A 23,204-nucleotide genomic window follows, 5' to 3' on the forward strand; every position below is an offset into this window, starting at 1 on the left:
CACATCACATTGCACAAAACACCCTCCCAGCTGAATATAAGGTGGTCTGTTGAGAGGAACTTAGGGTCTAGTGCTGGCTTAGCTTTCTTGGGCAAAGAACTACATAGGAAAAGGATAGTTTAAGATGTTCCACATCCACACAGATGGACATCTTGAATTCATTTCTTTCGAAGCCTGTTGCCAAAGGAGCTCATGACTTGGCCTGCCTACCATTCTGTGGACAGTAGCAGTTTTGTTTAAATCAAGCCCTCCAGGTCTGATTGTGCAGATTAGCTGTAAAGAGACCCTTCCTTGCCGAGCTCCTTGCCGAGCACAAGGCGGTCTGAGCAATGTGTGTTCCACTGCAGCAGTGGGAGTTCAGCCAGGCCAGGCCATTTTCTGATATTCCATGCCTCAAGCCATTATCACAGGAGGGTCAAGTCAGAAGATTCAACACTTGTTGTGGCTGAATGCCATCCTGGCACCTCCTCACAAACACAAACCTGTAAGCAGGTTAATCCAATTCCAGCTTCTCTAATGCCTCATGAGCCAGTGGACACAGTAAATAAACCTTGTGAAGCCAAGTGGTCTTTGTACCTTTCCCTGGGACACCACAGTGAAGGGGCCTCTCCAGAAACAAAATTATCGTGCCGGTTAGAGCACAAGTACCAAGTTTTTCCAGGCTCGGGAAATAACCCTTGGTGGTCAGCTGGGCTGACTACGTTTGGATTGCACACAGACCCTTGTAGCTGGAGGCACCCGTCCCAACATCAAGCCCTCTTATAGCAAAATCGATATAGCAAACTTATCTTTCTTTGCTATGAATGTGACTCATTAGGATCTGGTAATTCATTGATTATTACTGTCATGGTGCACTCTATTTAGCTGGATTTTCGTTGATGATGCTGTGTAGAAGTACACACGGGTGGACGAGGTGCTGAGGGACGTGGTTTAGTGTTTGATGGGAATGGTTGGACTCGATGATCCAGTGGGTCTCTTCCAACCTGATGATTCTATGATTCTACAGGTAGGAAAGGGTTCTCTAAGCAGTAGATCAACCTCACCTATGACGGCACTGAGATCAGAGAAATGACATTAGCAAATTGCAGGCCAGGTTTAGTGCTGATTTACAGCAACATCAGGAAAAATGTGCCAACCTCCTAATTTGTGTTTGTTCTTCTGAGTGTGCTAATTGTAGCTGCTTCACTTGATTAACAGGACTGAGTGAACTGCACCTTTGGAATCGGTGCTAAGAAAATCAGTTGGCACATTAGAAATCTCCCTTTGATGCCAGGTAGCCAATAGCCCTTGTAGGTTGTCTGGCTGTTTTGCAGACGTGTTGCTGCAGCCTGCAGGCTCAGGGTGGTTTCTCAGCTGCCCCTGTTCCTGGAGAGACCCTTATTTTAGCAATGCCCGTGGCCTAGCAGAAGCCAGAGCAGCTCTCCAGAATTGGAACAGCAGCAAACAGGTAGCTCAGTCTTGTGACATGCCACATCGGGATCAAAGTTCTTCCCAAACTATGTCTTCTCACTATTCTTATCTGCAGTGGACCTTGGATTTTTTTTTTCTTTCCTCTGATGCAATTAAGATGAAGCAATATTTCTCTTTTAAATCACTCCTCTGGACGTGTTTCTTCTGCGTGACCACAGGAGCTGGTCAATAATTAATAGTACTACCAAAACATACCCTAATGGCTCCTGTGCAGGTGCACAGGAAGATGTGAATTTACTCTGCTAATATTCCACATAATTTCAATTTCATTTTTCCATCCCGGTATTTATTCTGGTACGAGATGCTTTTTTGTAATAGATGCTATATAATATGAAAGAAGATTAAGATTGTCTTCCCAGAAAGGTGCTGGTCTTTTGGAACAGGAGGTAATACAGAAGGAAGTAGCATCAGTAAAATCTTAGTGTTTTGGTTATACTGGTATAATTAAAAAGGAAATGTGTTTCCACAGGTCATTGACCTGATGAGCTTTTTTTGTTTGCCATGTATACATGGCACAATGGGATTTCTATGGCCTAGCATGACTGAAATAATAACAAAGAAGCCATAAAAAAGAAGCAGAAAAAATAGGTTTTTCTAATAGAGCAGTAAATGACACCATAGAGATACAAATTTATTTTATAATTCAGGTTATGTTTCTAGTTCAACGCTGAATTAGTATCTAGTTGCCTCTTTCTTAAACTCTAATGTTTATTGACAAAATAAAAAGGAACTCAACACTTCTGTTAGGTTGCACGGCTGTTTCTGCAGTTAACCTTCTCTGTAGTGAACTTCTGATCTGAGTAATAAAAATGCAGTCTTAGTAAATGATTATTTTAAATTGAATCATATCCATGAGAGAGGCTATTTCTGCCCTTCCGCTTTCCAGAAATTAAGGGTGAATTCGAAGTAGAGACCAGTTGGCGTGCCAAAATACTGATTTTTTCTGCTGAATGTACAAGATTTGGAAAGATTATGGCTGGGAGAAAGCACTGGTAAGTGGCAGATCAGATTTTAAAGAGGTGGACAGTAAGGAAAAGCTTCCTATGTCTTTCAGAAACCCACAGTGACAGCTTTCCTGTCAAGCTTTTTCACTTCTAATATGCCTCCTCGAAACCACTAGTTTGTACCTTGGAATGGGCACACAGCTCTGCACAGCGTATCGTAATTTATTGCAGTATAATACATATTTGTTCATGATGATGAACGGTCTCTACGGGCCACGCTTACATGACTAATACTATTCATTTCAGTAGAACGCAGGCAAGGTTTGCTCCTCGCCAGCACAGCCCTCAGTCAGAGTTTCTTTCCAGAGCAGCAGTTCATCAATAACTCTCTGCTTGTACTTTGCCATTTCAGGCATTTCTGAGCACTGGCAACGCTACTTCTTGCCTCAGCTCTCCTGCACTCTAACTTCTTCAGCATAATTCACCTGTTATGGAGTAACTAAACTCATAGCATTGGTACCTAAATGTCACAGCATCACAGACTCAGAGAATGGTCAGGGTTGGAGGGGCTCTCTGGAGCTCTCCCAGTCCATCCCCCCTGCTAAAGCAAGATCACCTTGAGCACCTTGCACAGAAGCCACCCAGGCAGGTTTGAATATCTTCAGAGAAGGAGACTCCAAAACCTCCCCTGGTTCCAAGCCTGCTCCGTGTCATCCAAGCCTTTGTGACATTTCTAAGTTTTTAAAAAGAAATTACGTGTGCATTTTACCCATACCAAGTCCCTGCGTTTTTTGCCAGACTGAAAGTCACACTTACAGCTTTGCGAGCTCGGAGAACAGATTGAAAAATGCATTTAACATACTTTTTTAGAAAGTGCGTTTGAAACCCAACAGACCTATAATTCATTTTGAGCACTCCCAGCCCTGAATGTAAACAGACCTGTTCCTTCCCAGTTCAGCTGAGATTTTGAAACCACCACAGCTTTGAAATATTAGTTACTGCAGTTTTCAAATCATCTGTAATGTACAAAAATGCATTCCTTTACTGGAATCTCGCTTCATCTGTGAGAGCAACAAACATGTTTTGTTTTGGGTTTTTTTTTAGTTCAGTTTTCATGACTGCTTGACAGTAGGAACGTTACTCAGTGAGCCAGAAAGCAGATCTCCTGTTCTCTCCTAGAGATGGAGCGTGAAACAGGTGCCTTGGCATAACAACAATCAACCTGTTCTGTGTCTGCATTCACAGCACAGACAGAGCATCTCTCAGGCTGTCGTTGTTCACTAGTCACTTGTGCCTTCGGCAGGATGACTTTAGCAGCTTTTGCTGCAAAGTGCTGACTTCAGGGACAGCTTGGGGAAGATGCTAGCCCAGCTTCTAAATTAATTCTGGATTTGTGCTTGGTGCGGTTTCACTCTCAGAATGACTTTCATCCTCTAGATCTATGCCTGCTCGGTGTCTTTCAATTATGATTCATTGATTCATCTTCCACACCAAGACCCCCAGCAGCAGTTCAGGGAGCCTTCACAGGAGAATGCAGAGCTTTATTGAATGAAATACCCTGTATCTGACTGTCTTGTGAACCCCTGTATTGCCACATGGCAGGGGAAGATGAGGTGTGCTTAGGACTCGGTTTTGTCTTCAATTCTTTGTGCATTAGGCAACAAAAATATCCCAGCAGTCTCATAACCACACACGGTGCTGTGCTTCTCTCTTCCTTAGCTATCACTGGAGAGTAGCTGCCATTCTGTGCTGAGTGTAGAAACAGCAAGGACACACACAAAGGGCTGCAATGAGATTAATTCATCTGCAAGTTTTTCTTCTTATATTATCTTCTTTCCACGCACAGGGAGAACTGAGCAGGCAGGAACTGTGAATGGTTTTCATGCGAGTGGAAAGCCAACCTTAACTGCACAGACATAAGCCAGAGTTGTGTGGTCACTTGGGCACCCAAAGAATTATGAAGTGCTCCTCAATTAAATGAGAAAAAGTTCTTCATCCAGTGTGCAGGGGGCAAACTGAGCTGTCTTTAATATTTGTGTAGTCTGTGGAGGCTAAGAAGTGAGATCAGAGAGACATGGGATTGTGATTTCTATCCGGTAACCCCAGGCTGGCAATGCTAAGATAAGAGCACATAAATAAGTATTTTCTTCCTTGGTGCAACAAAGAACTCAGCCATCTGGATTAAAAGTGAGCATTCAGGGCCTTCTAATCTCCTGTTAGAAATAAATAATATCTGCCCCAGGGCTTCTGTCTGGAATTAACTAGTTATGCAAGGCATAACCTTGCTGATAACTAATATTGTTATAATGACTTAAACAAAGTTACTGATTACTTATCTGAAGTTTACACTGGCTTTCTTTTCGTTCTGGGACATCAGTAATGAAAGCTGTTCTGAAATAGCTCATTGCAGCTGGGTTTGTGTGCTGCGTGGAGTGGTGTTTATAAAATAAATGTATCCTCGTGCCGAGGCCAGGATCACACATAAACCCCATCGACCTTACTCAGGTCGTTCTAATCTAAAATAATTACTTGGATAAACAGTTTCTGCCTGACACCTTTACCAGATTTCCCATGGGATGTTACATAACCTCTGTCCTTGGTGAGAATATTGTAATAGGTAAGGAAAAGAGGTCATGGGATTCACCAATCCTGTTTCTAAACTGGTCCAAGGAAAGACCTCATTCAGCTGAAGGATTAAAAGCATACATTGCACAAAATACTTCACAGTGTTATTCACTCTCTCCCTAAGTGATTCAACTAAAATGCCATATATTAATGTGGAAAAGAAATACTGTTTTCAAGTATTTCTGGAGAAAAACCTTCCTTCTAGGTGGAGCTCCAGCTTTCTCTTGACTTGCTTCTCTTGGATGCTGTTCCAGTCGGGCACTGTGAGCGCAGGCAGAGTCCCCTCTGCTCACAGGGTGGGCAGTTGCTGGGGACCAGCTTGCAAACTCTCCCTGCATCTTTAGGCTTTCCCTCTCCCTGTCTCTTGACTGAAGGACGGATGAGATGGCCTCACGGGGATGGAACCGGGAGGAAGCTATGGAGAATTGTCTCAGATTAGAACCTGCTTGGCTGCACAGTATTCACTCCATGAGAATCAAACCTAATAATTTTAGTCCCTGTGTGAAAGAGACATTGGCAGTTAAAGCACAGGCTTTTTCAGGGCACAGAAGATAGGATTTACTTTGGAAACAACAGGAGGACATTGTCTGAAGTGCTCCATCCTCTCCACGGTGGCTTGGTCACAGCTGCATAACCCAGCACTGGCCCCTTCCTGGAACGGGGGGCAGGGGCTGTAGTGGTTTTCTTTCCACCCCTTCTTCTCCTTGTAATGGTTCACAGCTGTTACTTAGGAACAGCTGGGAGGGAATTGATACCAGCCTGGGACAGGTTTAATTGCAATTCTGTCCTCCTGAGAAAGCTCCTTCCTTTAATCCTTCAGTTCCTCCTTTCCAGCATTCTTTGGGGAAGGGGTTTCTTGGAGAATGCTGCATTTTGTGCCCTACATGAGTGCAGCTTTTCTTCAGGTGCTGCTCTGCTGACCCCTGGTACCCAGTGACTCCTCAGACCAGGCTGCCTGCCCACCACAGCTCCTCTGCCTGTAAGTCATTTGTGGGTTTCTTGTGCTTTTGGAAATGTTAATAACAGTCTTATAACAGCAGCTTCGGTCCTCAAAGTTTATGCTGCTCAGGCATCCAGGCCTGTCAGAAAGTTCTGTGATGAGCAAAATGAAGGGAAGATAAATACGCACTGACGTATGTGTGGACGTAACCACCTGTAACATTTTGGCACATCTGAATTAAGCAGTTAGACCCTGGATAAGCGCCTTGGAGTGCAGCGTCCCTCTCCCTGGTTGCCCTGCAGAGGAGGTACTGAGCTTTGAGAAGTTACTTCTCTCTCTCTGGGATACGCTGCTTGGCCTCATCGATAAGCTCGGGTTTGCACTATGGTCAGAATGGGAAGCTCCTGAGGGAATGAATCAGTGGGAAGACTCACCTCATGGTATCTCACCAGAGCAGGCAGAGGCGTGTAAACATTTTAAATGGTTATAAGTGCCCTCACCAATGAGCTAAGCTCGTGTACTTAATCTGAAATCGTCATCCAAGTCCTGGGAAAGAGGTTAGAACAAGCAGAAGAACTGGTGCAGGCAGAGAAGCAGGGTGAGACTTTGTGGAGGTGGTTTCATTTTGGAATATCTGGGACACAGCGTTCAGAGTTGGTGAAGGGGAGGAAGCAGGGATGTTGTTTTCTTCCCCCACTTCCATATATCACAGCTTTCAGTGAACACAACCCAAGATGACCCTTCAATGAGTCTCTGCTATAAGATTCCACATTTAAGTCACACTTGCTAATTCAGGACTGCAACTGTGATCTTGCAGAAATATGCATTTGGCAAGCTTGGCTGTTAGCTCAGTTCATTGAGGTGCTCAAGGAAAATTGTTTCATGAGGTTCTGGGCATTTCCATCAGCTTGGGGACGCATGAGCCTGCCAGCTGAGGGCTTAAGATGTAGGTGTGCTAGAAAACAGCCAAGAATTGTGGTGATCCTGAGGCTTTAGTGTGCTTGGGCATGGAGGAATGGAGCAGACCAGTGACTAGTCCTTGCAGTCCAACATCCTGACTCCCACAGAAACATCTGTTCTATATTACTGCATGGGATTAATAAACAGTAACAATAAAATCCACTCAGCCTTTCTAATACCAGTGCCCAGCCACAGAACAAGTGACCCAATTCCTCCTCAGTGAATTAGAGATTTCCACTTTCCCCTTCTCTGTGCTGACTACTTCTGTCTAGCGCTTTTGTGTCATTAACATGGTTTCCCTTTTCAAAGAGCTTCTGATCTAGTGCTTCTCAATTATGTATTTGTCTCTTCCTTTGCTCGAGATTTCTGCTCCTGTCAGGAAATTTTGCAAGCTGTTGCGTCATCCCTTTTTTCTGTCAATTGTCTTTGCTGCCAGCCCTGGTGCGGCTGTGCTTGCAGGAGCTGGTGAGCGTGAGCTGCGGGGTCAGCGTATTGCAGGACCAGCTCTGCTTCCGGCACCTTCTGCACGGTCCCTGTCAACTTTGTCGGTTTTAATTGTCATCGCTTCAGCAGAGGGTCTGGGGCGCTAACGACACCACGCAGCATGTGCTTGCAGATGCCTGTGGACAGATGCAGATCTGGTTCTGCTCAGCCCCAGCTGGACAGCACAAAGGTGCTGCTTTTGTCGGGTCAGTTTTTCACTTGGTGAGCTGTTTTAACTAGGCTGGGCTGTTGGAAGCACCGCACCAGCAGCAAAGATTCTGTAGTCCACAAACCACTTCCACCTATCTTGATAACGCTCTGGGGGTGCAGTTTATTCCCTTTGCTCCTGACTGTACACTCAATGGTAGTGGCCCAGGCAAATCCCCTGCATGTTGTTCCAAGGTTGTAGAATAATTATTTCCTTCATCAGGCAGAGCTGTTAATTACATGCTTTAAAATCACAGCTCTCTGTATCCAACTGTTAATCTTTGCTGATACGAGGATACCAGTAGACACTTGCTTTTTGGTTTGGAGCCTGTGCTGGGAAGAGCTACTACTGCTGGGACAAACACTCCAGCAGGAAATGCAGAACAGAGCACACAGAGCTCGAGCTGATCTGAGTGACTGCAATTAGGGGGGGCACGTGTTTGTGCGTTAGTAAGCTCCTTGGCAGAAGACTTGCGAGTTATTCCTTTGACTGGACAATAAATTATACAAATTCCAAACAAGCAAAAAGCTGGAAATACTTGCTACAATTAAGAGCAGTAATTTTATGAAAAAAATATTACTCCAAGTGAGCAAGTCATTAAGTAGCAACACCTACATACAGTATTTCCTTGCAGGCTAGGTTTTAATTTCTGAGGAAGTTCTGTCCTGTGGGCTTTGTTCTATAGTTTTTCTTGGAAAGTTGATTTATGGTGTTTGGAAAGAGTGTTTGGGAAAATCTTCCTGGAAAGAAGGCCTGAGTGTCTGGGCTGGGCGTTCTAGAAGAGAAGATTGCTCGCTTGCTATTGGAGGTTGATCCCTCTCTTTTGATATGTGCAAATAAGTTACGTTGAAAATAGACTGCAATATAAATTACTGCTCTTTCACCCAGTCCCACATGCACAGGTTGCTGCCTCACAAGGCTGTAGCCATAGACAGAGCAGCAGGGGTATTTACAGCCTTTCCCGTCTAAGGCCTGTAGGGCTGCACGGTTCTTCTGCCTTGGCACAGAAGAAAAGGACCTGGTCAGAAAATCCCTCTGCCAGTGAGACCAGATTGTTGAACCAGAAAAGAGCCTTTGCAGTTCCAATGTGTCTCAGGCTCCTCAGATGCTAATGGCATACCTGGCAAAGAAAGAACTGCTATTTCATTATGGCTATTTTATGAAGTAGTTAATGCCCACCCAGCCTTCGCCAGCTTGAGCGTTGTCCACACAACAAGTAGAAATATGTTACTCGATCAAAGGGGGCTGCATGGAATCTCCCTTGTGTTACTTCTCAACCCTAAGCAAAAGCTGCTGTGCTCAGAGAGAGACCGGCAGCCCTTCTCACCCCTATCACCCCAGAACCGGGGGAGGTGGCAGTTCCTCTTTGTTTGTAACAAGAGGCCATGTAAGGAAAATACTTTGGGTCTCCTGTTTGCAAGCTGTAAAATCCCTCCCCACTACATCAGATGGATTAACGCAGTAGTTCATAGGATGAAGGAGGGGCTCACCGAACAGCTTCTCTGGAAGAGCAAGGGAGTGAAGAGCTCTGTTCAGGGCACGCAGTTTGGCAGCCTGTGGCCACCGTGTGTGTGTTGCAGCTGGAAGCCCATTACCACTTTCGGCACCGTGCAGGAGCAGAACACGTACACCACACAGACTTTTGACCTGTGTCCACACAAAAGGCTTGAAGGTCTTACTGCAGCTCCCCGATCTCACCACGATTAGTGTACAGTGGTCCTGAAAAGGAAAACTACAGAGTCCCACAGTAGCAGATTCTCACTAGACCAGCTGCACACGGCTAGTGTTGATTAATCAGTCACCAGACGCGTTATCAGGAAACTTTTATACAAGGTTTTAATAAAAAAGTCAACAAAAATATATATATAATCAGGCATTTTATGCAATGCATACATTCTTTATATCTGCAGGTACAGATAAATAACAGAAGGCAAGACCAAGTATTTTGCTTATCTTTGGCCATTAACCGATAATCACCCCCAAAGAGATATTATAGGGTTAAAGAATAATAAACTGAGTCTGTAAATTCCTCTCATTACAGACAAAGTATCAGGCAATAATACAGTAGTTAGATTTCTGGAAATGTAAGGAAATGTCTTTAACACTGCCCAATACTGAAATTTAACCTGGTTTGCTGCTATGGAACTTAAGGCTGCCTTTAGCTGACACACAGGCTGTTCCTGGGTTTCCGTTAGCTGTACTCCAGCCCTTGCCTGAACCTACTTCCTTTCACCATACATTCTCTAAAATGCCAAACTGTACCTCCTCATGAAACAAACTAGCATGAATTCGTATCTGCGGATCAGTTCCCTGCCCCCTAACCAATGTACATACGTACAGAGCAGTTAAGCTTCCTTAAGTCAATATTTTTTCTAACTCAGTGTCCCAGAATAATAGCTCTCCTTCCACTTTACAGCACTGACGCAGCTGATGGCTCTACCAAAGCAATATATACATGATACACATTAAAAATCATAAAAGCAATTTCCAAAGTACACTGATAACATGTAGCAGCTTATGTCTATACATGTACATGTTTTCACAGTTACAGTTTAGAAAATTGAGAACACCAGGAATACTTCTACCGTCTTTTCTATAAATAGTAAAAATTTACCTGTCAGGCATTTTGACAAAATAGTTTTTAGGCTATCACCTTAAATAGTTCTTGAAAACTTGTAAAGTTTTAAGCTTAAAGGCTGTAAAGTTTGAGGATTCTTTAAAGTGTTGAGCTGATTTCAGCAGCTGTGCCACCTGCCACTTGGATTTTTATTTTTTTCAATTCAAATCTGGTAACACAGGAACTCCACAATTTTTGATGGGATAGGCAGGTTCTTGACTTGGTTGGTGGGCATCACTCTTCGAATTGCCATGCGACATAGATGCTGGAGACTGGGAACTTGTCTTGGAGTGGCCCAGAAGTACACGCTGCCATCTTGGGTCCTGCATGACGAAGAAAGAAAACAAAAAAATTCACCGGAATTATCCCACCTGAACACCTTCATCGTGGCACAGATTCTCACACTGCTAGTTATAGAACGTGCTCCAGACTTGGATTGCTCAGTTTGAGCTGTTCCAGACTCTCGCACACCGGATGTCAGTTCTTTTAAGCTATGACAGCACAGAAATTTGCTGATTATCGGCACAACAGGCCTGAGCAGCTCTGACAACAGCTACCGAGTATGCCAGCTGCAATGGAGCAACTGCCCTCGATTATCTCATGGTCTTTTTCCAATCCACGTTTGTGGGTCTGTCTCTTATTTATTCTCAAAGATAAGAAATGAGTTTATCAGCTTCTTGATTTTACTGCTATTCCAGGCATGTTTAAACAAATAGTACCAGAAATAAAACCAAGTCAGGAGCATCAAGCTGCAAGTCAGGACTGAAGATTTTGAGAACTCTTATCCACTGCTTTCAACCTTTTGTGTTAACTTAGTATTTCAGCTGAAGAAAAAAAATTGTATACTTGCCCTGCAGCAAGAACGCTGCCGTCAGTAGAAAAGGTACAGCAGAGTCCATTGTTCAGAGGGGCGACTTGTACAGGGCATTCCTCATCAATTCTCCAGAATCTCACCATTCTGAGAAGGGAAGAACAAAGTACTAAGTTATCAGTGTAGACATTTAAATCTGCCTGATATTTGCTCTGATGCTGCGCACAGAACTGGCCTGAAACAGAGCTCAAGGAATTTTTATAACATTTAATAGGTGTACAAGGTGTTTCAGAGTTGGCCTGAAATGCCTGACTTCTTCACTCCTGCTATATACATTGATATGCACTTCTTCAACCATTTAAATCTGCCAATTAAAATAAAAGATGGCCTTCATTATCTAAATCTATAATGCCATTTTTTCTGCTAATCTCTCTCAAGTGTCACACATGCTAGGAAATCCCAACAATGCTTGTCTTGATCAAAAAAACCAAAACCCTCCTGTAGACAGTCAAATACTCTTGCTGTCATCTTGAGACCACATTCTTCATACTCTTAAATATGGTTCTTCAAAGTATTATTTGCAGCTTGTGTCATAAGGGAAGAATTAGAGGAGTCTAACAAATCTTTCCTCATACTTACTTATCGTCAGCAAGGCTTGCAATATGTAGTCCATCGTGACTGAAAGATACTGATCTGACCCACCGGTCATTTGCACCTCCAGCAAATATTGGTGTAGGAGGGGGAAACAGATGCCTGGAGACAGAGAGACACTTAGCTGACAGCATATGTTCAAGAACTATTGAAGTGTTTCCTTCAGCCCTGACTAGCAAAGCAGAGGAAGGAAAAAATGGACCGAACGTTTAACTATGAAACCAGGAGGGGCAACTGAACCACTGTATCTTTTGTAGCACCACACACTTCAGCTTTGTTGAGGATGCTCAGACTAGTACACACTAAAATATCAGTGCTTTAAACTCTCCCTCAGACGGAGGAATCGCCTCTACTGCTTTGCCCCTTTAGGATTACCATCCGCCCCCGCTCAGATCTTTCCTGAGTCCAATTATCAGTTAAATACATAAACCCACTAATTTTCAGTAGCCATCTTCTCTATAGGAGAACCTTTCAAGATTTGACTACTTACCCAAATTCCATAAGGATAACTCCAATATGTGGATCCCAGACATAGACTCGAGTATCATAAGATGCAGTAGCCAGTAAAGCTCCATCAGGAGAAAACTCACAAGCTACAACATCATTGTGATGTCCTTCAAGTTTCCGTATCATGGAGTATTTATCCATATCCCAGAGAAAAACCTGCAATCAAACAAGCTAATGTTATAGCTCTGCTCAGAGAGGCAATGAAGCATTTACTTTTGTTTTTTTTTAAGTATAGCTGCTAGTCTTATTTAGGATTACATTAAAATCAGGCATTATGAATTACTACAATTAAGAAATACGCTCAGTGTCATACTCAGATTAAAATCAAGTTTTTAAAAAATAATTAAAGCAGACATGCAAGTTCTAACTCAAGTTTGTTAAATGTTATTAACAAAATAAGCCAAAATATAAGATAAAGGCAACACAATTTAACCCTGTAGCTTTTACTGAAATTCATGTATTACAAAACTATTTCATTAAAATATGCAGAAATAAATAGGGTTAAACTCTACAGTCCCCTCTTTTCAGTAACTACCAAAATTTTAAGAAAAATACAGACAGAAAATAAGGTTAACATATGGTTACTCCAGTGGCATCCCTTTGAGTTTAAGATCACTTGTTTACAATTGGCTTGGATCACCAACGTCAGCCTAGGAAGAGAAACAGATACTGCAAGCAAAAAGAATTTTCACAGCCAAAAGTTAAGTCTTTGGCAAAACAACAGGGAACTCTAACCACATTATTAGAAAGAATTTATGCATTTTAAATCAACAGTAAAAAAGACATTAATATTACAATTTACCAGGCTAAATACATATTGTATTATAACTATTGATAAGACTATAGTGTTCTGGGATTTTACATGCATTGCACATTATATATAATCAAAATAAAGACTGTGCAGAATTACTCAATAGGAATGATTTATGTACTACAGTACTATTTTATAGAAAACTTTAAGTCTTAAGCATAAGATGTTACATCCCTAAAAGAGCTCACTAGGGTCCTTGATTCTTCCTCTTACTCAGTTTTACTGCACAGATTAAATGCTGACATCTTGGATAAGTTTATATGTTTGACCAAAGCCAACACAGCTTTAGTCCCTCACAGGCTTCCTAAAACTGAACCATTTTACAATTGCTTATAAACATGCTGACCAATTTCTTCAAGAAGACCCCACCATTCCATAGAACTGGAAACTAAGCTTTAGGAGTCAGGGTGTTTCACTGCTGTGAAAGTTATTTTGAAAAAAAAAAAAAGCAACAAAAAAAAGAAAGAAAGAAAGCAGAAAGTGGACATCGACCAGCACCTGCGTACGTACAGTACACCTTGCAGTCGAAGGCAAGGTTACTTCGTCCTACGGTAAAGCTCGTCCCCAGCCTGGTAGCCAGAGATGCCACTCTTTCTGCCCAGCTAACACCATTGTGCTCCTGTGTGGGTGGTGCCAGCTTAACCTCAATCACACCAATATTGCTGCCACCACCTGTGACAGGGAAAGCAAGAAGCTTATGGAAAACACACAGCCTAAAGATAGCAATGTATACATCCACATCTGATCTAGTTAAAGAAAAAATAAAGCCTAGGCCTCAACTATTCACCGTCAAATCTGCACTGATAATTTAAAGTATAAAATACATTTGAATAGTATAAAGTAGTGGCCAATGATTCAATCGTGCTTTTAACTCAGCATCACTAGGTTGCATGAAACCACCCACAGAGCCCTGCAACTCAACTGAAATCCCCGTTCTGTTTTACCCTAATTCTGCAGTGCCATGAAAAGCAGCTTATGGCATACATGCTTTACCTGCACTGCTTTCAGTTCTCTAGCAGGACATTAGAATACGGATGAAAACAAAACCAGTATGCTGTTCTTTGTTCTAGATCTTTTAGACATGAGTACCGTTTGTATTGGAAAGCAATGTAGAAACACTTTGTTCACTGTGAGATACCATGACTGGCTCAGACTTTGAAAAGTCCTTTTCATTAAGCAGGAAATAGAAAGGATAAAATCAATAACAGAATAGTTTTATGCATTAATATAAGTGTCTTATAACACTGGAAGCTTTAGTTATCTTTGATTTCACACTATGAACATATGCAGATGTGTAAAACTATTTCTCAAAGAAAGCTTACAGTTTCTTCAACTAAAAGCAGTGCAAGTTCGATTCATAAATCAGTGTCTCAATGCACCATTTGCCAGTTTAATTTCATGCATTTTTACATCATCAAAAAACATTAGAAGTTCATGACACCGAGCACAAGCTTAATGTTACTTAGATTTAAAATGATTATGCACAAAATTCAGTAAATTTAATGAACAAGAAACTCTGACACATACTGCTTTACTCGCTCCAACAGAACAGAGTATAGAGGAGTCTGGAGAGAATGCACAACCATATACCCAGTTCTGATGTCCTCTCAACACTTTCATCATATTTCCTAGGAAGACAGACATTCATTAAGAACTCATTGAATATTACAAATTCAACTTAAAAAGCTTTGCTAAGGTAGTTCTTTTTCTTCCTTCATAAGATTTTACACTATTTTTTCAAGCAACATATTGCAGTTGTTCTACACAGAGATAAAAAATTGTCATGCAGCCTCTAAACCATATGTCCCTAATAAAAGATGACACTTCATGCACTCTTCGAGCTCAACCTAGTAAGAGCTTACAACATTAGGGCACATATAAAGAATTTCAAGAGAGCACCCAGTGAGTGATAGAACAGAATTCTTTAAGAAATCCTGACCCGAGTTTACAGCAATAAAAGAGGAGTGTACTGTGCATATTTCTCCTATATATTACAATAGATAAACTTAAATTGCATACCATCATCTTTCAGGTCCCAGACTCTCAGTGTTTTGTCTCTGGATGCAGACACTAAGATCAGGCTGCCATCTGGGGCAAAAGTTAAGTCTCTAACAACTTCTGTATGGTCCATCAGGTTAAGGAGGAGTTTTCCTGTTACGTGAAAACACGACAATTTAAAATGAAGGACTGTGCTTTTATTCAGATGAAAGGATTTATGGATACAAATACCAAATACAAAATCACAGCACATAAAGCCAAGTTTTCTTTGTAGACAGTAGGAAGTGTGTGTATCCTCTCAGACTCCTCAGTATTGAGGCAATTTCCTGAAAAGCTAGTAAATCTATACACTAAAACCAGATGCTTCAGAAATAAGGCAAGACTTTTCTTTCTACAGACACCTCTCTTCCAAGCTTAAATTTACAAGATAACAAACTACTGAAATCATTAGTTTCATTTTTTAAAAGCTGAGTTCTCTCCCAACCTAGCAGCTGTGCTATCAGCTAAACTGAGATTCCGTAATTTAGAATTCAGTCTCTTATAATTTGAACAATCTTTACTTCAAAAATATCCAAAAAGGTCCTCATCGATATAAATCCTTCCCCATGCTCAAGAACAGAGAGACTTTATGTTTTTAAAGTTACCTTTGTTTCAAAGTATATTAGTGTTACAGTCCAAGGGAAGATTTTAGCATGAACAACCAATATACGCAAAGCCAATCACGCATTTAACTATTTTGCAGCAACAATGCTTTACCTACATCTCACCTTCATGTATATCTCAAGGCATGACCTGAGCCTGTTCCTCCCTCTTGCAGTATTTGAACTCTTCTAGCTGCAGTTCATACTTTTTTTTTCAGATTACTTAACTTATATTGAAGGTTCAGATCCCCATTAAAACTCCATAAGCAATTTATTCTGTACATGAATGACATTCCTACAGCAGAAAGTGACTATCAATTGCCAAATTCCTCTCTCATACTCTACCTGTATAGACATCCCATATCTTGATGCGCCCATTGTTCAAGCCTGTTGCAAGCAGAAGCTGGTCCTGCCCAAATTTGAAGCGGTGCCATTCTATATTGACGCAGCGGCTCTGCTTCTCAGGCACTGAGGACCCAAAAGCGAGGCTCCAGACAATGTCCCCACAGTCTATTATATGTTCACAAAGCTTATTTTTCTGACCGATGTCACTATTCTGCCTTGGAAGCCTTGTATTGAGAGAATTCGCAACATTCTTTGTGCCATGCAACAAGCTGCGAAACAAATAAGAAATAAAAAAAAATCATAAATTATCTAGAAAAATAAAGAGAACAAAATGGCCTTTAAGACGTAATGAAATCTGTGAATTGCCATAACATACATTTTGGAGGCTCATAATGAAGCATTTTTACTTTTAAATTATAAAAGTAGCTTTTTCATATTACTTTTAAAAATTCTTATCACCTGGAAACTTTCTTACTTACTAGAATACTAATAATTTTGTACACATTTTTACCTCTGTAGAGAGCAATACAGTAACTTAACCCACTGTGAAAAACATTTTTAAAGCATTTACAGAAAAATTAGTTATAAAAAATTTAAAGACTTTCTCCTAAACGAGCCAGAATTTCCTTGCAAGTCACTTACAAGTGTTAAATACTGGGAAGATAAAGAGGCCAGGACGTGTGAAGCTCCAGGAAGAGGGGAGAGAAAAAAAAAAAGGGAGGCGCGATTTGCTGGGAGGGGAAATGTAACCAGTTACAGAAGTGCAACTGCTGGTTACTCCCTTCATTAACATGCAATGGGCAAGCGGAAAGACAGCGTGTCTTTTGAAACTAAACTTGCCTTCTCCTAAGAATGCTAAGAGCCCAGCTTTTAAATAAATTCTTAAAGGGTAAAATCAGATAGCTTTCCGATACAAAATGTAAAAGTCTAGATCTACCCAAGTATTTAAATTTCCTTTTCCTTCCAACTTCCTCCTATTTCAGGGCATCTGAACCAATTAATAAATCCCTCCCCCACAGCCTCTGTGAGGTTGCAATACCACTGTTTCTCTTTCTCTCACAGGGGAAGAGATAAAACAACAGCTGTTACTCTAAAGGATTAGTTTTTCCCAAAGGCACCAAAGCCTAAAAAGCCATTTCATGTGGTTTAATTTATTAAAAGCTATCTTCTATTTTGAAATTCGGAAGTTTTTCAGGTGAATTAAAAGCCGTATGGTTTTGCCTTACAAGTTATTGAGGCACTGAGACCAGGGGACCAGCTTCACTATGCGATGCCCTTGTGACCAAGCAAAGTACGATCCATCGGGAGCAAACGCCACAGTCCAGTTTTCACGTCCACACTTCTTGTCAAAAGGAGAAGTCGGGGCTAAGAGTTCTCCTACAGTGCGTGATCGTGCTAAAAAGAAAACAAAGAGGAAATTCCATTATTTTTTTTAAAAAAAGAGCCAGCATATTTTAAAAGGGAACCAGGCAGTATATTACGGGGTCTTATTGCCACTATATCACCAATGAAGGCTAAGCCTCAGCTGTAAAAGAGAAAAGTCACTAAACAGCTTCGTGTTAAAATGTCCTGCTGTCATACAAGTAATATTGCATTTCTAGATCAGAAAAATCACCAGAAGCAGCTGTTACTTCAACTACTCCAATGACAGCTGCAGAGATAGCAGAACTATTCTCTGACTTGACCTAATACCTCAGAGTTTAGCAAATAGGAGGCCCAGAAATGGGGTTTATTTTAACCTTTAAAGGACAATGTGAATACACCCGCACACCTTCTATCCTGCCCTCCTTCCGAAAATTAAATTATGCAACCACTGTAGGAAACAAGCCAGCACTGTGCAGGCCTGCCTTACAACGTAACTGGCTGTTCCACACCTTTCTGCAACCCTGGCTGCAGGTGCAGGTCCAGAGAGGCCTCCCAATGCTGCCCCCCGAGACCGATTTTTAGAAGGTGGATGTTGACAGGAGTGAGGTGTAGCAGGAACTATGAGCAGCAGGCTCGGGGTGGGGGTCCAGGGACCCTGGCTGGCCTTGCCGCCACCACCACGCTCTCAGCTGGGCAGCACCCGCTTCCATCTGTGAGGAAAGGGTTGGTGGCTGTGGAAGGAACAATGTCACCTAAACTCCATGCAGTGAGATTTTGCCCATTCATGGAAGGAATCGGCTTCAGCCAAAGGAAGGGCACCCATAAAATATCAAATATCCCCTAAGAAGAAAGATTGAGAGAATTGGGGTTGTTCAGCCTGGAGGAGAGAAGACTCTGAGGAGACTTCATTGTGGCCTTTCAGTATTTATGGTGCGTTTATAAGAAAGATGGGAGAAAACTTTTTAGCAGGGGCTGTCATGACAGGACAAGGGGTAATGATTTTCCTAGAATCGTTAGGCTGGAAAAGACCTTAGAAATCACTGACTCCAACCATACATGCCTACTACCAACTCTTGTCCCCAAGTACCCCATCTACCCACTCTTTAAACACCTCCAGAGATGGTGACTCAACCACCTACCTCCCTGGGCAGCCTCTGCCAGTGCTCGATAACCCCTTCTGTGAAGATTTTCCTAATGTCCGATCTAAACTTCCCCTGAAGCAGCCCAAAACTGAACACAGGATTTGAGATGTGGTCTCACCAGCGCAGAGTACAGGGGCAGAATCACTTCCGTGGTCCTGCTGGCCACACCATTTTTCATACAAGATGCTGCTGGCCTTATTTGCCACTTGAGCACACTGCCAACTCATGTTCTAGAATCACAGAATAGTTTGGGTTGGAAGGGATCTTAAAGCCCATCCAGTTCCAACCCCCCTGCCATGGGCAGGGACACCTCCCACTGGGTCAGGCTGCCCAAGGCCCATCCAGCCTGGCCTTGAACACCTCCAGGCATGGGGCAGCCACCACTTCCCTAGGCAACCTGTGCCAGTGCCTCACCACTCTCACGGTGAAGAAATTCCTCCTTATGTCTAGTCTAAATCGGCCCCTCCCCAATCTATATTTATTGTCCCTAGTCCTACCACCACAAGCCTTTGTGAACAGTCCCTCCCCACCTTTCTTTGTAGCCCCTTCAGGCACTGGAAGGTCTCTCCAAGATCTCCTCGGAGCCTTCTCTTCTCCAGGCTGAACAACCCGAACTCTCTCAGCCTGTCCTCGCATGGGAGGTGCTCCTCTGATCATCTCTGTAGCCCTTTTAGGCTAAAAGAGAGGAGATTTAGACTAGATCTTAGGAAGAAATCTTTTCCTGTGAGGGTAGTGGCACAGGTTATCCAGGGAAGTAGTGTCTGCCCCATCCCTGGAGGTGTTCGAGGCCAGGCTGGATGGGGCTTGGAGCCCCTGACCCTGTGGGAGGTGTGCCTGCCCACAGCAGGGGTGGAACTGGATGGGCTCTGAGGTCCCTTCCAACTCACGATGTGATTCTCTGGTTCTCCAGGCGATGCTTTGTGGCAGCGGCCGCCCCGACCCAGGAACCACGATGTATCCCCCCGCCTTCCTCCCTCCCCCGGCCCCGCTCACCGATGAGCTTCTCGTTAACAGTCAGGGGAAAGCTGGCCATGGACGGGAGCGCCCTTCGCACCGGCTGGGGACCCACAAGGCAGTGACCGCGACCGCCGCTCTCCCCAGGCGCTGGCACAAAATGGCGGCGCGGGGCGGGCGGGGCCGCCTCCTCCTCCTCCCCCTCCTCCCCCGGCTCGGAGTCACCGCGCGGGCGGGGAGGGACCGCCCGGCCCCGGCACCTCCCGCTGCCCCGGGGACCGGGCCTGGAACAGCCTCCGGGGGTGGGCCGGCAGCGCTGCTCTGTGCCAGGGCCTCACCGCCCGCACAGCGAAGAGTGATTTCTATCTAAACTAAATCTCTCTCAGTTTAAAACCATCCCCCCACTCGACCTATCGCTCCCCGCCTTTGTAAAAAGTCCCTCCCCAGCTTTCCTGCAGCCCCTTTCAGGACTAGAAGCTGCTGTAAGGTTTCCCCAGAGCCTGCTCTTCTCCAGGTTTCCCCTCAGTCTTGCAGGCTCAGCTTGTTTTGGCAACATCTTTTATAGGATCATAGAATCACCAGGTTGGAAGAGACCCACCGGATCATCGAGTCCAACCATTCCCATCAAACACTAACCCATGTCCCTCAGCACCTCGTCCACCCGTCCCTTAAACCCCTCCAGGGAAGGTGACTCAACCCCCTCCCTGGGCAGCCTCTGCCAGTGCCCAATGACCCTTTCTGTGAAGAATTTTTTCCTAATGTCCAGCCTAAACCTCCCCTGGTGGAACTTGAGGCCATTCTCTCTTGTCCTGTCCCTTGTCACTGGGGAGAAGAGCCCAGCTGCCTCCTCTCCACAAGCTCCTTTCAGGTAGTTGTAGAGAGCAATGAGGTCTCTCCTCAGCCTCCTCTTCTCCAGACTAAACACCCCCAGCTCTCTCAGCCGCTCCTCATAAGGCCTGTTCTCCAGCCCCTTCACCACCTTCGTTGCTCTTCTCTGGACTCGCTCCAGAGCCTCAACATCCTTCTTGTGGTGAGGGGCCCAGAACTGAACACAGGATTCGAGGAGCGGCCTCACCAGTGCCGAGTCCAGAGGGAGAAGAACCTCCCTGGACCTGCTGGTCACACTGTTTCTGATCCGACCCAAGATGCCATTGGCCTTCTTGGCCACCTGGGCCACTGCTGGCTCATCTGTGCCAGAAGATGGGTCACACTTTAGCAAAAGTAAGGGACTGAATCTATAATTAATTGGGTCCTTTAAAACACGGTGGTTCAATGCAAAGATGAACCATAGCGAGTCCCCAGTACCGCAGTCAAAGGTGTTTTATAGCTGCTGTTGTGGCAATGTACTAAGGAGGTGGCATGAATAAACTGCAGCCCTCAAATGGGATTAGAAATATCCTAATGTTGCTTAAACACCCAACCAGCAGCAGTTAATATTCCTGCCACAGTGAGAGAGATGTAGATTGTCTACACTATCTTTTAAGCCAGGTTGTGACATCCTTGGAGTCTGTTTGACCATGGGACTTGCAAGGCAACACGTAAACCAGAAAGCATATACGACTGCGCTGCAGAATGTGTGTAGGACAGTGACGTGTGTGCTTGATTTTATCTCCCCTAACCAGGGGCTGGAAAACTCTTGGGAATTTTCTGCTCTCTGATGTTTGTTTCTAAACATGTATAGTTCAGCATCTAAATCCAGCAAGATCTGGTTTAGGGTAAGGTTTTGAATTTACTTTTAAAGTTAATAGTGTTGCCCATGAACAACTTTGAGAAAGAGACTCTGAGGCCACTTCGTTCTCTGTGCGATTTTGTATTAACATCTGTGTATTCCCCTGTCTCCTTCTCTTCCTTCTTTCTTCCTCGTTTTGCATGTCTAAGTTCTGACCCTCTTCTAAGACTAAGTGACTCCTTCCTTGCTCTTTCTTTGGATCTCAGAAAAGCACATATCAGGATAATTAACTGCAGATAATAACTGTGATTTCATTCCATAGTAGTGGCCTTGCCAGTAGATGTACTGAAATAGCTGTATGGATTAACTATTCTTCTGTAGTAACATCCAGCAATTATCCTTATGTAAGCAAGGCCAGCAAAGCATTTTTTAAATCGGGCAGTGAAGCAACATCTAAGAAAGGAATAGGAAGGAGTTTTTAATATGTTTGTTGGTCCAAAACCTAGCATGGACCAACACTGGTTTGTATAAACTCTTTTAGCACTAATTTGACACAGTACTTTTCCTGCTCTATCAATCCTCTGCTGCCTGTAGATGGAAAAGCCCTAAGTAGCTATCTTCACTTAATCCTTCAACAACTTCTTGTAACAAGGCAGATTGGTAGCCAGTGAATATTGTGAAACGCTGCTTTGGAGTTGCTCATAAATTGTGAATGTTTGAACAAGGCCATCTCATAGCTGAGATTACTCACTTTGTACGATTTCTCACAAGGCTCAGACCCTCACATAGAGGCACAGTAAGGTTGGGTTCTGTTTGCTTACCTTGGGGAGCTGTTACAGCCAGGGAAAGATAGCCATCCAGTTCCACAGCTTTGCAGGACTGTTACGATGTTCTTGGCTTTCTTGCTAGCTTTTTTAAAACAAGCAAAATATTTCACAATTTATTATTTCTTTAAGTTTCTTTACTTCTGTATGTACTGTTCCAATAATTTGTGTTTCTTCTTCAATGTGCTTTCTGCTCCTTAATGTAATAGATATGACAGCCAGAAGAAATTAGTAGTTCATTTGGTCTAGTCTTTGAGTAACACAGGAACGTAATTTAATCTAACGTACTGTACCTTCAAGGAGGAAGGGTTTCAGCAGTTACACTGTTGTTCAGCCTTGACAACAGTGGAGTCAAAATGCCAGTCTTTGAACTTTCCAGTTCTGTGTGTCATGACAGAAAGGCTAATTGTGCTCTTTAAATTTGCCGGGTTTTGCAAGCTTATATTTTTGCAAGCTTATTAGCAATTGTTTGGTGTCCCCAGCTGTCCTGGAGACATTACTAGCACCTTCTCTTTCCATGCCTGGCTGGAAGAGCTATTGTTTTGTGTCTGAAGCCAGAGCAGAAGAGTTAGAAAGCTGGGTTCTGTCTACAGTTACCAACTCACCCATTCTGGTCAGTAAAACCTATGTTTCTAAAACTCAGTCAAAACCTGAGGAGATAAAGAATTCACACTTCACTTTCGGTGCCACTGTCATGTTTAGTTTCCCTGGAAGGGAACTGAACTGGATGATTTTTTGAGTGATTTTTACTGCTTTACCGGTGAGGCATCACTATGGAATCAAGGGTGGCACCAGGCTGCATACCCCACACAGTCACATGCTGCAAGGGCCTGCAAGGCTGCGCGAATGACTCAAGGCTGATTTATGTGTTTTCCATTATCTTCCTTTACAGATGCAGCTGCCAAGTCTGCACAGTGCTGTTCAGCTGGGAAGCTAATAAACTGAGTCCCATCTTTCTCCATTAAGACTTTACACACTGCAATAAGCTTTCACAAATGAAAGGACTTTTGTTGTCTGCCTGTCTTGAAAATGCTTTCCAAGATCCAGGTTACAGAACTTTCCCCTAGGCTGCTGAAGCAGCAGTTTCACGTTCTTGTATTCTGACATGGCATGTCCAGTTATACCCATTTTAACTTGCCCTTTCTTATCTCTCTTTTTTTTTTTTTTACTTATTTGTAATTGTGTGTTTCTTATTCAGCTTTGTTTCCTAGTCCAGTTCTGGACTGAGTCAGTCACTAG

General features: G+C 43.3%; 2 protein-coding genes across 2 annotated transcripts in view; both read right to left on the reverse strand.

Moving 5' to 3' along the window:
* The window catches only part of KSR1 (kinase suppressor of ras 1), a 139,316-nt gene that overhangs the window by 101,973 nt on the left and 14,139 nt on the right, over positions 1 to 23,204 (reverse strand). The window lies entirely within an intron of this gene.
* Positions 9,441 to 19,670, reverse strand: WSB1 (WD repeat and SOCS box containing 1). Its single transcript, XM_069873774.1, has 9 exons — positions 19,512 to 19,670; positions 17,238 to 17,406; positions 16,012 to 16,280; positions 15,047 to 15,178; positions 14,555 to 14,655; positions 12,200 to 12,372; positions 11,698 to 11,811; positions 11,098 to 11,205; positions 9,441 to 10,570 (listed from the first exon to the last, which is right to left on the reverse strand). Exons 1-9 carry the CDS (start codon positions 19,549 to 19,551, stop codon positions 10,411 to 10,413), a joined length of 1,266 nt encoding a protein of 421 aa, XP_069729875.1. The 5' UTR covers positions 19,552 to 19,670; the 3' UTR covers positions 9,441 to 10,410.

Source organism: Phaenicophaeus curvirostris, chromosome 21 (genome assembly GCF_032191515.1).
Source record: "Phaenicophaeus curvirostris isolate KB17595 chromosome 21, BPBGC_Pcur_1.0, whole genome shotgun sequence".
Lineage (NCBI taxonomy): Eukaryota > Metazoa > Chordata > Aves > Cuculiformes > Cuculidae > Phaenicophaeus > Phaenicophaeus curvirostris.